A 15,496-nucleotide genomic window follows, 5' to 3' on the forward strand; every position below is an offset into this window, starting at 1 on the left:
AATGCATATTGATTCAAAATTTGTTAACTAAAAAAAAGATAAAAAAAATAAACACCATAACGGATGAATGATAAATCTATCGGAAACATCTGACTGGCGACTAATTGGACTTGAGTTCGAGAAACGCTCGAGCTCGATAGTTTCTTGCAGTATCTGCAACTTGAAGGAATAATACTACATTATTCCTTCGATGTCTATGATCTCCTCCTTCTTGTGAGCTAAAGATTGTAGGTTTGGACTTTGAAGGATCCTATGGGCCTACTGCTCAGTCATTAGCAGCCATTGCCTGGCATTCTCTGGTCCTAGCTTGATGGAGATTTGGCTTGGGCGCTGGTTATATGTATGTATGCCCAGTCTCTACAACACTGTCCAGTCCCTGTTCTCTGACATTCACGTCGGACTTTAACAAGAAAAAAAAAAAAAAAAAACGAATACAGATTTTCCGGAGTCATACAATGATAACCTCCATTGTTAATTCATGAATAAATTAAAACTTAGAATAAATTCATTAAAAAAAAAAAACATCCATTTTATTATGGCTACCGAGTCATTTGAGCAAGCCCTGTAAATTACGTTTGACTCGATTTGGTTAATCTCCACCCTTTTAACAATAAAAGTCACTTAAGATGGTGTTCTTTCCAAGCACATTCAGTTGTTCGCGCACAAGTGTGCATGCTCACCTACATAGAAATTTGTTTCTACTTCAAACGATATTGTGCATTAATTTCCATCATGCATTATTATTATTATTATTATTATTATTATTATTATTATTATTATTATTATTATTATTATTATTATTATTATTATTATTATTATTATTATTATTAAATGCTAAGCTACAACCCTAGTTGGAAAAGTCGGATGCTATAAGCCCAGGGGCCCTAACAGGGAAAATAGCACAGTGAGGAAAGGAAACAAGGAAAAAATAAATGTTTAAAACAGTAACATCAAAACAAATATTTCCTAAATAAACTATAAAGACTTTAACAAAACAAGAAGAAGAGAATGTAAATTAGATAGAACAGTGTGCCCGAGTGTACCCTCAAGCAAGAGAACTCTAACCCAAGACAGTGGAAGACCATGGTACAGAAGCTATGGCACTACCCAAGACTAGAGAACAACGGTTTGATTTTGGAGTGTCCTTCTCCTAGAAGAGCTGCTTACCATAGCTAAACAGTCTCTTCTACCCTTACCAAAAGGAAAGCAGCCACTGAACAATTACAGTGCAGTAGTTAACCCCTTGGGTGAAGAAGAATTGTTTAGTAATCTCAATGTTGTCAGGTGTATAAGGACAGAGGAGAATCCGTAAAGAAAAGGCCAGACTATTCGGTGTCTGGCCAGTCAAAGGACCCCATAACTCTCTAGCGGTAGTATCTCAACGGGCGGCTGGTGCCATCGCCAACCTACTACCTCATAAATTCCCAGGTATGTAGGACCAACGTGGTCACAGTGCGAATGGGGCAATTTTAGTTAATGTAGTACCCTCATCGGGAAAGCCTATATCACTATTCGACATAGCTCGTGCAAATTAACAAATTCCAAAATAGATGACATTGAGAATTACCACGAAGTTTGTATACTAAACGCGGACAAAAATTAGAATACATAAAATCCTAATTTCATGCTCCATATGTTCCGGCTTAGTCATAAGAGGATGTCACTTTAAACCTTACACATGTGCATTAGAAATTGCCATGTAGGCCCTATATGTTCCATGTTACAAAAAGTAGACTTTACTTTATAACATGAGGTTTTTAAGTAAAGTTTTAAGGCATATTTATACTGTATTGGTGGCTTTTTAGTTGATCATAGTATTGTAAATCAAACAAGTGGATCCATTTGGTCTATTGATAAAGTAGTTAGTTATTTCACTAGAATCCTAAAGTCCACTGTTTTTCCTATAATTGAAATCTGCTTCTAGAAGTCTAAAACGTTATAAAGTAACTAAAAAATCTAGTTTACATTCATCGAAGCTCATGATGACTTGATCATTCTTGCATTTTAGTCGTGCTGTTCCATGTAGCCTACTAATTGATTGAAGTACTGCTGGCCAATAGCTCTTTGCTTGAGTATTATACAATGGTATACTGTCGTTGATTCCTGGGTATTGTCACCTTACTCCCAAGCGTATTCATAGCAGAGTTGGTCCAGAAAAGACCTGGTCACCTGGGTATATATATATATATATATATATATATATATATATATATATATATATATATATATATATATATATATATATATATATAGCCTATATATATATATATATATATATATATATATATATATATATATATATATATATATATATATATATATGATATAATATATATATATATATATATATATATATATATATATATATATATATATATATATATATATATATATATATATATATATATATATATATATATATATATATAAACTTCGGATGCAGGTCATTGACATGTGTTTTGCGAAGAGTAAAATGTGGTTGAAACATGTTTTGTTATTTTATAAGATATCTCAAATTTATAGTATAGCTTCATAACTGTTTAATTTGTTTATTAAATACAAAAGAGTAAAGAACAAATTCTTTCTAAGCGACACTTTGCTTCATAAAGAATTAAAAAAAGCAACTAGACTGAGAGATGAGGATGAACATGACACGCAAGTGGAAGGGAGTTGTCACTATGCTCATTAACCATGCTATTTTACCGTCTTTATTTTCATATGAATTTATTTTTTTAATAATATAGTGAAAAGCTTATTTTTCAAACTAATATTGTGATAAAGTTTTGAGGCAAAATATGCCTACATGAGAATATAAATTAACGGAGACTGAAGAGGATTGCAAGATATCGCTAGAGTATTTAATACAGAATCCCGAGCAAGTCGCCATATGATAGATTCCAGTGTTGACAGATATGAGAATTTACCCTAGAATTGGGGATTTTGGGTGTCTGATGGGGAAATTCAGTACAAATTTTTATTAACAAACAAAGATGAGTAAACATTTATATTGTTGCAATTAGTTTTCTTGCGCTTATATGAAGCATGGTGAGTAATTTCAATATTAGTAAAGCCTACATAATCAAGAAAGAAGATAATATGTTTGTTGAAATGGGGATTTTTGGGTGGTTTTGGAGGTTTTTTTAATCATGAGTTTTGGGGATTTTTAGACTAACCTATCTGGCAACACTGCTTGTTTACACATCGGACTGTAGTACGACCTCGACTTGGTGCTGTCTTTCTGAAGAAAAGTAGCTGTCAAAACAACATTTTGTTTGTATTTTGAGTTAAAATATTGGATACTCGTGTCCCGGGGGCGAGAGATGAACTCAGCAGCGGTGCCCACGCCCGTAGAAGACGTCCAAGGGGATGGAAGGTGGCTAAGTATGGTGAGGAACTGTGAATGAAATTACCTGGGCGGGGGAGCCTTTGGTTGCTATACCTGTGTTTTGGTTGTCATTCAACCAATAAATTTTCGAAAACGTCTCTTTAGGCGTTGTAATTGATCTGTATGACAGTGTGTCGAGTCTATTTATGAACATAAACAATTGACTATAGTTTGTTGTACATAATAGGGAGCTGTTTCATTCAGAAACTTGATCGATGTCGTAAAAAATAATCAATAATCACCATGATGATTAAGCTTGGCATAAGTCATAAGCAATTAGAATTATATGGAATACGTTGCATGATAAACATGTAGTATGCAAGGCATACATTAGCGGTGATATGTTTAGGAATAAAGAAATTATATTGTAGGTAGCCTTTTAAGCAGTCAGTATCCTAAGCTCATAGTAGTGTACCAGGCAAGGCTTGGCCAGGCCAATAAGTCTAATTTGAAGTGTGATCTACCTTTAGATTCTATAATGTATTTACGAAGCATTTTTACTTTTTTGGTGTTGATTTGCCTTAATATAATTCAAAGCAACAGGTAATTCCCTAGTCCAGTATCCTGGTTCTTGGCCAGTTGTCGGTCAGTGTGCTATGCTAGTTTATAACTGTATTTGGTAAGTGTATGATACTTTAATTTGTAGCCAAATACCTGAACCGGAGCCTTTGTAGTTTATGGGGACACGCCGAGAAAAATGGACGACAACTAACCCAAACTTTCCCCCCCTAACCTGACCTATAAACTGTGTCTTTACCTTCCTAATGACCTAAGGGGGGAGGACTAAAGCCCCTCTGCGACCCCCCAACCACTGTCGCTATCATACAAACCCGACCTAACCGAACCGAACCTAGTAGTTCCCAGGTCACAACCCCTTGGTGGGGGCAAGCCCCCGGACCCCCTTCTTGGGCTGAACTTGGAAAATATAAAGTAACTTCATATTATGGTATATCGGATCAAAGTAAAGCACATCTACCCCATAAGGAAAAAAGATTGGGCTTGTAATAAGAAAGATATCGCCCTGTCCCGATAAACTACATTCACCCCCCTGAACCTATATTTTTTCGGTAAATATATGATACTTTAACGACTAGCGAAACTGGAGATCGCTATAAGAAATGAACGTGTGTTGGCTAGTTTGGTAGTGACCTAGGGAGGTGGTAAAGTGCTTGAAAGCAATTGCAAATAACAATGCAGTAACCTACCATCAGTCTCCAAATAGTAAACAAAGGATGCATACAATTAAATAATGTTCACAGTTTAGTTGATCGATACTTGAGTGATACCCCAGGGGTAGGGGTTGTGACCTGGGAACTACTAGGTTTGGTTCGGTTAGGTCGGGTTTGTATGATAGCGACAGCGGTTGGGGGGTGACAGAGGGGCGTTAGCCCCCCCCCCCCCCCAGGTCATTAGGAAGGTAAGGACACAGTTTGTAGGTCAGGTTAGGGGGTAAAGCTTGGGTTAGTTGTCCATTTTTCTCGGCGTGTCCCCATAAACTACAAACGCTCCGGTTCAGGTATTTGGCTACAAATTAAAGTATCATTAAAGTATCATACACTTACCAAATACAGTTATAAACTAGAGAAACCTGCCAAAATAGCCAGCACTGTATTTATATTTGCAAATTCCATACAATAATAATGTTCACATTTTAGTTGATGATACTTTAGTAATGCCCCAGACCCTATTAGTCATGCAGAAAAAAATGCCAAAATACCCAGCACTGTGTATTTATTATAGCGAATTCCAGTTTCTCAAGAAATTAAGTATCATATAGTAAACCCTTTATTTGTTCCGTAACCGAAATACAAACCACGCTATTTACAAAGGGTTATTACTTTTAGCGTAGCTGAAATGGCGAGCCATTAGAATTTAACGAGGGTGTATTACCCCCGCGCTAGTTAGCGGGGGGGTAGGGGAGTGGTAGCTAGCTACCCCTCCTCCCCCTCACACACAGGTGAATACTCACTTTCACTTTTGGCTCGGACTGTGACAGACGTCTCTGTCTTGGTCCTCGCTTGGCAGCCATTGTCTGTTTTGTCTTTACTTTATCGCTTACTTTTCTTTTACTCAATATATATGTAAACATGTTTTCATGTTTGTATATATATTTGAGTATAGAAATAAGTAAGTTTCCTTTTCAGATGTGTGTGTGTAGTGTACGATATCTACGTGGAGGCCTCGGCAGTTAGGCCACCACGGCCTAATTTTATGGGTTGCGATCGAGTTTGACTTCGGTCTTTCTCTCTCTCTCTCTCTTGAGGTCGTTCACCCTTTTACTATGTTTTACTACGCCCTTGTAGCTTCCTTCCCGTGTGGGTGGGGTTGCTACGCCGTACGTTTGTCTCAATTAGTTTATGAATCTAATTGTAGTTGTTAATTTTTCAGCTTGTAGAACGATTCCTTTCGGGGTTTTCGTTTTTTCTTTAGTGTTCATTCATTTTTAAATTACATAATTACATAGTTACATAATTATAATTGTTATAATTCTGTTTTGGTTACAGCTCTCCTTCCGCGAGTGTAAGTGGTTGTGAGGGCACGTGCCTGTTGTGTAATTCTTGTTCCTTTTCCTCGGGATTCCTCTTCGGAGCCTTCCCGGGGGAATGAATGTGTACTAATATTATTTGTTTTTATTTTTTTACAGTTACCGATCTAGTTCGTTTCTGTAATATAGCAACGGTGTGAGCTGTCTGGTCGAGTCCTGGGGATTCGGCTGTTGCTGCCTCCCCCCTTGTATTGTCGTCAGGGGCGTGTCTCCTTCTACTGGTAGTACTCCCGTGTCGACGGACAGCTCTCCAGTTCATTTTAGAACAGTCAGGAGGCTTGCCTCCTTGGGCGGATAACTTTCCTTCCGAGGGAAGTTTTTTCCTGTCCAGGCTTGAGCTTTTCCTCTTTTGGGGGTTCTTTTCTTGCCTTTTTTTCGTGCGACTATGCTCTTGGTGCTGAGCGGTCGCACCTGCAGTTTCGCTCAAGGGGCTGGGCAACTGCAGGAGCTCCTCTTCGGAGGATTGCCCCTTTTAGGTCACTGGCTGACCAGTCTCTTCCACGAAGTGTTTCTCTTTCGTTCGCGAGAGAGTACACTCATAGAGACTCCTCTTCGGAGGTTTCTTCGGTTGCTGTTGGCCTCCCTCGCCGTAAGGCCCTCCGTCCGCCTCGTCGTAAGGGCCTCTCATCTCCCTATAAGGGTGCTTGAGGCGCCTTTTTGAATTTCCGTTTGCAGCCTACAACTTCTTTTTCTCGATCTTCCGTCTTGGTGCAGATGGACAGCAGTCTAATCTCGTCTTCCGACGGGCAACGGTCTTCCCGACGGACAACGGTCTTCCCGACGGACAGCGGTCTTCCGACGGACATCAGTCTCCCGGCGGACAACGATCCCTTCGGGGCTAAGGGTTGCCCCCACGGGGGTTCTTCCCTTGCGTGTCAGGGTTTCCCTGCGCGCCCTTCTGTTCGTCAGCGCTCTCCTGTTCGTCAGCGCTTTCAAGATGATCTTCCCTGCGGTTCCTGTTACGTGCCCTGTGCGCCCACGTTCGCCCTCGCGATCTAGAACTTCGGTTCAGGTCGGGGTCAAGGACTCTTCTTCTTTGCACAGGCTTCCACGCGTAGCCTTCTGCTCGTCAGCTATCATCAGCTCGTCAGCGATCATCAGCTCGTCAGCGATCATCAGCTCGCCAGCGATCGTCAGCTCGTCAGCGATCATCAGCTCGCCAGCGATCTCCGGATCGCCCACGTGTGTTACAGCTGGCACGCCAACGTTCTCCAACACTTCTGAAGGAACATGGTTCGCCAGCTACTAGCTCAACTGCGGATGCTGATCGCCATCGCGCGACCCTCAACTGCGGATGCTGATCGCCATCGCGCGACCCTCAACTGCGGATGCTGATCGCCATCGCGCGACCCTCAACTGCGGATGCTGATCGCCATCGCGCGACCCTCAACTGCGGATGCTGATCGCCATCGCGCGACCCTCAACTGCGGATGCTGATCGCCATCGCGCGACCCTCAACTGCGGATGCTGATCGCCATCGCGCGACCCTCAACTGCGGATGCTGATCGCCATCGCGCGACCCTCAACTGCGGATGCTGATCGCCATCGCGCGACCCTCAACTGCGGATGCTGATCGCCATCGCGCGACCCTCAACTGCGGATGCTGATCACCATCGCACCCTTTCACGCGATTACACCCTTTCACGCGATCATTCACCTGCGCATGCTGCTCGCCATCGCACAACCCTGAACGATTGCCCGCTTACGCATGCTGCTCCTCATCGCACAACCCTGAACGATCGCCCTCTTGCGGATGCTGATCACCATCGCACCCTTTCACGCGATCATTCACCTGCGCATGCTGCTCGCCATCGCACAACCCTGAACGATTGCCCGCTTACGCATGCTGCTCCTCATCGCACAACCCTGAACGCTCGCCCTCTTGCGGATGCTGATCACCATCGCACCCTATCTCGCGATCATTCACCTACACATGCTGCTCGCCATCGCTTACCGCCAGCGATCTTCTTCACCTACGCGGCAGCACGATCCCTCGCCGTCACGCCCATTCGCCTGCGCGCCCGCGCGATCGCTCGCCTGCGCGCCCGCGCGATCGCTCGCCTGCGCGCCCGCGCGATCGCTCGCCCGCGCGATCGCTCGCCCGCGCGATCGCTCGCCCGCGCGATCGCTCGCCTGCGCGCCCGCGCGATCGCTCGCCCGCACGATCGCTCGCCTGCGCGCCCTCGCGACCGCTCGCCTGCGCGCCCGCGCGACCATTCGCCTTTGCGCGACTGTTCGCCCTCGCGCGACCATAGTTCGCGGCGAATTCCACAGCCGGTGGTAGCAGCAGGGACGCGTGCTCCTAGGCGGCACTCGGGATCACCTCCATCCAAGCACAGGTTGGTAGTGCAGGACGGAGACAGGTCAGTACAGCATTCTTCCCACCTTCTTTTCAGGCAGGAACCGTCGTGTCCTCTCCAAAGGATCGCCCGATCCCTTTCACCTTAGCGAGGATTTCGGACTCTGTGTCCTTGGAGCAGCAGACATGGTTTGATCCGCTGGCACGGGCGTTAATGAGGTTTATGAAACCAGCACTCACCGGCCAGGGTAACAAACCAGCGGCTGTCTCTCCTATGCTGAAGAGAAAGAGAGGAGTGGACTTCGTGGTGACTTCCCCCAGGGCGAAGTTGGTTCCCAAGAGGTCGGTCTCGAGGGTCCCCTCTCCTGCACGAGTACTCTCTCCTTCTCCCGCCCTGGAAGGATTTTTGGCGGGGGGGGGGGCTTTCCGTTGAAGATTTCTCCATCGGACAAGGGGTGACTGCTTACCTCTTCCTCTGGGAGCTTACCAGGTTCTTTCCCTCCTCGGTTACGGCCCGAGGTTTGGTTCAAGGAAGCTACAGGAAGATCAAGGGTACTTTCCTCCTCTCGAGCTCAGGCACCTTGGCCTTTCGTCGTTAAGTATCTACTTGCGGACAAGCTCGATGTTGTACCATCTGGACGCGCTGACTGAAGGCTTCATTCGGGTGTCTCATCTGTGGAGGTCAACGACCTCAGACACCCTTCCATCCTTGAGAAGAGTTTTGTCTTTTCCCAAGGACAGAGACTTAGACGTCTGCTGTGCGGAGTAAATCGACTTCCGGTTTCACTCCTCCAAGGCGCTTTCTTCCAGACTCTGCAGGGCTCCAGCTCCCTTTTCTTTCAACCACGTCGGCCTAAGTTATCGGCTACGACAACTGGGACAAGGTGTCCAATTGCAGTTTCCTCCTGTCAGGAACAGATGGCACGGGAGACTCCCCCGGGGGGGCATAGTCCTAAAAGGAGTTCACGAACTCTAGGACTGCAGGTTTTTTCGCTGGGAGGATGCTTAAGGTTACTCATCCGAATGACAGCTTCCCGATGCCCATTCCCGCACAATCTCTGTGAGTAGCCAAGGATATCGCGCCTGCCGTCTCTGTCAGCGAATTCAGTGTCTCTGAACCTCTATGCCATAGCATCAGCAGAGTTGCCCGGTTGGGCAGAATGATCCATACCTTAGGCGAAGGTCTTCCTTAGGATCATCGACGGCTTCACCCCCGGCCCCCTCAGTCGATCCTTTCTTGTAAGGAAGGATCTGAGAGGGGATGTCCATAGTCGACCTCTCAGCCCTGATCAAGTTTGTCGAACAAACTTCGGCCAGCGTAGACCAGCAGAATCGATCAGACTGGTAACGAGGCGACAGGACTCCTTTAACCCTGGATCGGAAGGACGGGTACTTTCAGTTTCCATTCCATCCATCTTCCAGGGTGCTCGTCGAATTCAGCCTAAACTGCAAGTATTCCTGCTTATGATGCAGTGTGGCTATCCCGCCGTGGCATAGCAGGTTTGTTTCCCCAGAGAACTCTCCCTGCCTTCCTCTTGGCCGCTCAGGTGCAGACTTCCGCCTCCTCTGCTGTTTGGAGGGCTGGTCAACTCCGGTAGGCTCGGGTTTCGACCTTCTTCAGCGCCGGGAAAAGCTTCCGAATGCTGACCATGAGTGTGGGCTCATGGTATTTTGCTTGGAGCCTTCTCTTCCTCTGCCTCAACATCTGGAGTATCTGGCCATGATATTGAGTCAACCGCCTTACCACGTTGGAAACCCCGCTTCTCGTCCGTCCAGCGAGGTTAAGCAACGTCGGTACTTGGATGGGTGACCACCTGGGGACGCCAGATTCTGTTACCACATCCTCCGAGCCTTCCTTTCGGTTCACCGTGGCAAGACTGAGGAGAGTCGCAGTACCTGTTCTCAGTCAAGCAGAGTTTTCAGCCCTACCTTGGAACGTTTCCTAGTTCTTCTTTCCTCATTGACCCGTTTATAGTCCGAACGGTCGCCTCAGGATAAGTTCCATGTGGGGCGATCCAAGTTCCGGTGGCTTCAGGCAATGTTTAACCGGACTCCCTGGCCCTATGGGACCAGCGGAACTATTAAACCTACAATGGGTGTTGACCTATGGAGCCTCTTGATGGTAGTGGATATTCTCGTCCTTTCCCCACATTCTTGATGCGGTTCTCGGACTCGTCAAAGGAAAGGGGGGGGGGGGGGGGGGGGCATGTTCCGGTCCAGGCCTATGGTCAAGACCTGAAGGATACCTCTCCATCATTCAGGCAGGCTTAAGGGCCTTAGTCTGGCCCCTCTTCAGATCCTACCGCTCCTGCCAAGTCGCCCCGTTGCGTGTCGACTTCATGCTAACCAGCAGGGGACGCATTTTCACACCTTCACATCTTGCAGTAGAGATATCGGGATGATTGAGATTCTCTCAATTCCACCATCGGCTCTCTCATTCCAGGCAGGGGAATGTTTCTCTCAGACTATCCGAGCAGAGCCTCATAGAGAGAGTGTACCTAGGGGTCTTTGACCTTGGGTAACCAGCAAGTGCTGGTCTGGGGGACCTGATCGCGACAGCTTGGAACCTCAAGCTTCCGCTAGTTTTCCCCCCAGTCTCAGACCCCGAGACTCTGGCAAGATGCATTCCGGTGATGGTGGGACAACTTCGACGCCTGCGTCTTCCCTCCTTTTTGTCTGCGGACAATGGGTCTCAACAAAACCAGGTTGTCTGTCAACCTTTCAATGGGAGAGCTCCACTGGGACTATGTGCAGAACGGTTTCTGGACCCTCTGCTTCCCCTGACGGAACTCCCGGGAGAGCTTCTCCCACGGCGCAGACTACTCAAGCAACCACACTGCGACATCTCTCCCGAACCGGGGCGTCGCTTCGGCTTCATGCCTGGAGACACTACGCTTCCTCCTCTAGAAGAGACAACCCGCTACAGTCGCGGTACGGAGGTCGCGTCATCTGCGATAGTCATCCACAGGGGTCTCCCAGGCAAAGTGAAGAGTCTAAGGTGGTTGGTGCCGTGGGAGATATACCTCTTCCCGTGAGGCCTCTTCTCCAGCAATAACGGTCTTATTGCCTTTCGGCGGGAGGAAACTCCTTTCCGCTCTTGGCAATGAAGCCTGTCGCTCAGCCTTTCCCTGACCTTCAGGCTTAAAGGAATAACTTTTTCCTGCCCGCTGGATCTATCCTCGCTCATGCGAAGCTACGATCGTCCCTGCCCTAGTCGGAGGAAGACCTCCAACTTGGAGCATGGCTCGGACTTTTAGTCCTTTAAGAGATCTTCTCAAGACCCTTTTACGACAGGCCTCGGATTGTATTCCGCCCTGGGTCTTCTGCTCACTCTGGCCACGGCCAGTGTGTAAGCAATCTTCTTGGTCTCTTACTACTCCCCCCCTTTTCTAAGGAAGAGGGGAAGGCAACATTCAGGCTCGCTCCTGAGTTGTTGGCTAGACTCAGAATCTGTGGGTCCCGACCCTTCGGTCCGATTCATTCAAGATTTTGAGTCTCCATTCTGTGTCTGATGTCCCAAGACCTTCTCTTTCTTGCCAGTACAGGAATCGAGAGGTTAGCGCTGGGAACAGCTGCAGTTTGGCCTCAGTTGCAGCCGATTTGGGAACACAAGGAGGACATGGGGGGAGAGTCACCAGTATACCTCTTCAGCCCGGACTCAAGGACATTCATCTCGACCTGTCTTCAGACCCTCCCCCGTCACGTCGCCCTACAGCACGATGTTGGATACATCGCAACGTCCCTCGCCTTCGAGTAATACTACTCTGTGACGCAGGTGCTACAAGCTGGAGTCTGGAAGCGTCTGATGACCTTCGCAGCCCGCTTCCTGCAGGGCGTGACCCACAGGAGTCTCGATACGTTTTCTATCGCTCTGTGGTGGCTACACAACAGCTGGTCTAACCTCAGGCTCCTTTTTGGACAGGTAGCAGAAGGTTGAGGGCATTGTTATCAGGTTTTAGTCTGCATGAACGAAAGAAGTATGTCTGGCCCTTACTTCTTTCTTCATCATCCCCTCTACGGGGAAGCAGCATCCTGGTCTCTGCATAGCTGACCTCGAACCTCTGCAGGTAAACCATGCTTCCTTGTGTTCCGAGTATTGAGTCAATACTGTCGCGTCCCCCATACCCTGACGAGGTGGTATTGGGAACGTCTTAACCCAGAGTTCCTTCTGGAACTCCAGGTCAACTGCCTAAGACGGGTCACACTTCTTCCTTCACACACAAGCTTACGTAGGCCACATGGTTCCTTGCGGTGCAAGGAACTTGTGAGGTGCAGGGACTCCTTTTCTCGAGTGCGACTCACTCGGATTCTGAGTCCCCGGGTAAAGCCAAAGCCAGTATGGCTGGGGACTTTCCACCCTTCCTAAGGGATAAGTCACCCTTTGTAAATAGCGTGGTTTGTATTTCGGTTACGGAACAAATGACAAATTCGAAGATAATTTGTATTTTTCCTAACCATACAAACCTTAGCTATTTACACATATTTGCCCGCCAGCCCTGTCCCCCAAGACAAGTCCTACCTCTAAGTGAAAGTGAGTATTCACCTGTGTGTGAGGGGGAGGAGGGGTAGCTAGCTACCACTCCCCTACCCCCCCGCTAACTAGCGCGGGGGTAATACACCCTCGTTAAATTCTAATGGCTCGCCATTTCAGCTACGCTAAAAGTAATAACCCTTTGTAAATAGCTAAGGTTTGTATGGTTAGGAAAAATACAAATTATCTTCGAATTTGTCATTTTTATACAGTAGTTATATTTACAAATATTGTTTCCATGGCTAGTAATTGGTTAGGTTGTACTAATAATTGATGGGCTGGTCAGTGTTTGTCTTTATTTTTCAGCAATAAAATTTAACGAACCTATCAGTAACTTGGCCATTTTGTGTAAAACCACCTGTAAATTTTCCATTGAAATCATGGGTTTGTCATCTTGAAATAACATACATCTACTTATAACGTTCATATCTATTGGAATGTATGTAGTAGTTTCGGAGATACACGACTCCCTTGAAGAACAGTAACAAAAGGGAGACGACAGTTGAAAACAGACATTTTGGTGTGGGGTAAAACTATTAAGATACATGGATGCATTTTAGCCTTTTCTCACCTACCTAACCTAACCTAGGGCTCCTGGCCCTTGCTTACTGGAAGGCTTTACCTTCCTGCTACTTATTTGTATATTTTTGAAAGTTATTTCTATAATATTATATTCCTAAATCCGCTATGTACTGAGAGAGTGATAGGTGAATCATGATATGGCGAGAGATTACTGTATTACATTCATTGTGTTGTAAATCCCAGATGGATTATACCTTTGAATTTTTTCTGATCTATCATTAATCCTGGAAAAAAAATTATTATGCTATACTGTAATTTGTATTTTTCCTGACTATACAAACCTTTAGCTATTTAAACAAATTGTCCTGCCATCACTATACAAACCTTTAGCTATTAAAACAAATTGTCCTGCCATCACTATACAAACCTTTAACTATTTAAACAAATTGTCCTGCCATCACCTGTCCCCCTAAAATGTCCTGCCTTCAAATACTGGTGTATGAATGAGAGGAGTAGCCAGCTACCCCGCTACCCTCCCCACTAATTAGCGGGTCGGTTGTTATACCTATCTTAAAAGTCTTTATGGCTAGTCTTCCAACTTTGCCGAAAGATAATCCTCATAAATCACTCCAGGTTTGTATCATTAGGAAACCCACCAATTACTGTACTTCCAAATTTGTCATTTTAACAGATGAGTTTCCAGCTTTGCTGAAGTTTTGTGATATTGTTTATTTGACTAAGAAATTACAAAGGGATTTTCTTTTTTTATTGCAGCACAATAGATTTGTCAATCAAGCTCGAGAAATGGAACCAGATGTGGTGTTTGTGGGAGACTCATTAGTTGCTAATTTACAATCAACTGACTTATGGGAGAAATGGTTTGCACCAATGCATAGCCTTAATTTTGGCATTGGTGGAGATCAGACACAGCACGTGTTATGGCGACTTAAAAACGGAGAACTAGAATGTATTAAACCAAAGGTGAGATGTTTTACATATTGAGTCATTTTAGTGCAGGCTGTATGCATATGTTCATACAGTACAATATAAAATTAATGTATTCTCATTCGTTTATCTCAAATTCTCATTGTTGATATTTTCACAAAGTTATATTTTATGCCAGCGCATAATTGATTGTTTGCATGGTGGAAATATAGGTAGATATGCTTGATGATTTTCCTTAAATTTTTAATGTTAAAATTGCTGGCTGTTCATTTTCATTTCTATCCCAATGAAAAATCAATTATTTACCTGAATAAATTATATAACTTTTAAGTTTCACATTTTCATCAAGCTTCAGTTTTCATGATGCACATTTGTGCTTATATTTTACATGGTATAATGTTTGTTACATATACATTTTCAATATTAAACTTACCCGATAATCATGTAGCTGTCAACTCCGTTGCCCGACAGAATTCTATGGAGGGATACGCCAGCTATCACAATACTAGAAGGGGGTGTACTTACCAGCGCCACCTGTGGCCAGGTACTCAAGTACTTCTTGTTGACACCTCCTCATTTATTCCTCTGTCGTGCTTCCGGCAAGACGTTCTGGGATACGCTTATGTTCTTGGAGTATTTTCACGACTTTGGTGAAGTATTTCTCTTTGATTTCGGCTGTCGCTTTACTGGAAACTTCTTTTTTAGCTTAGTTAGCTTTTGGAATTAATTTGATTAATTTTGGTGACGAAGAGAGTATGAACTCTCGTTCACCTTTCAATGGCCGACCCTTTCCTTAGACGGAAGTGTTGGTGTCTAAGAGAGTATAGACTCTCTTTCTTAATTTTGCTTAACAAAAGTTATAGATTTATTTTATATCTCTCCGCCTCTTATAGGCCTCTTCGATTAACTTCCTTTTATTATAAACTTATTAAAATTTAATTTTTATATTTGTTTATATTCGACCTTCCTAATAGTAGGCGGTCTTTTCTTGGTACCGAAGTTAATTATCGTGAGCCCGTCATTTCGGTTTTACCTGTTAACATATTATGCTATTTTAAGGTCTTTGAAAGAATTTCTTTGATAGTCTCGTACTTTTTCAAAGTTGAACTAACGTTTTGTTTGTCTCGGCAGTTGTTGACGTTCAGAACGTTTCAACTTGCACTCTATCGTTACGATAGAGAAAGAATGTTCACGGTTTCACATTGCAGTAAGAGTAACCGTGTCTAGCGTTTTGTTCATTCTTTCTTAACTTAATGGTTTTGATCCTAA

General features: G+C 44.7%; 3 protein-coding genes across 4 annotated transcripts in view; 2 read left to right on the plus strand and 1 right to left on the minus strand.

Moving 5' to 3' along the window:
• LOC137658448 (uncharacterized) overlaps positions 1–15,496 on the minus strand; it is a 413,371-nt gene that overhangs the window by 209,733 nt on the left and 188,142 nt on the right. The gene's annotated exons all lie outside the window — the stretch shown is intronic.
• The window catches only part of LOC137658451 (uncharacterized), a 306,842-nt gene that overhangs the window by 165,406 nt on the left and 125,940 nt on the right, over positions 1–15,496 (plus strand). The window lies entirely within an intron of this gene.
• The window catches only part of LOC137658452 (platelet-activating factor acetylhydrolase IB subunit alpha2-like), a 47,094-nt gene continuing 34,790 nt past the window's right edge, over positions 3,193–15,496 (plus strand). The window contains exons 1-2 of the mRNA XM_068393179.1: positions 3,193–3,386; positions 14,057–14,263. Of these exons, the coding sequence (XP_068249280.1) occupies positions 3,321–3,386; positions 14,057–14,263 (273 nt within the window). The 5' untranslated portion in view covers positions 3,193–3,320. The remainder of the gene's footprint in view (positions 3,387–14,056; positions 14,264–15,496) is intronic.

The sequence above is a fragment of the Palaemon carinicauda genome, chromosome 19 (assembly GCF_036898095.1).
Source record: "Palaemon carinicauda isolate YSFRI2023 chromosome 19, ASM3689809v2, whole genome shotgun sequence".
NCBI lineage: Eukaryota > Metazoa > Arthropoda > Malacostraca > Decapoda > Palaemonidae > Palaemon > Palaemon carinicauda.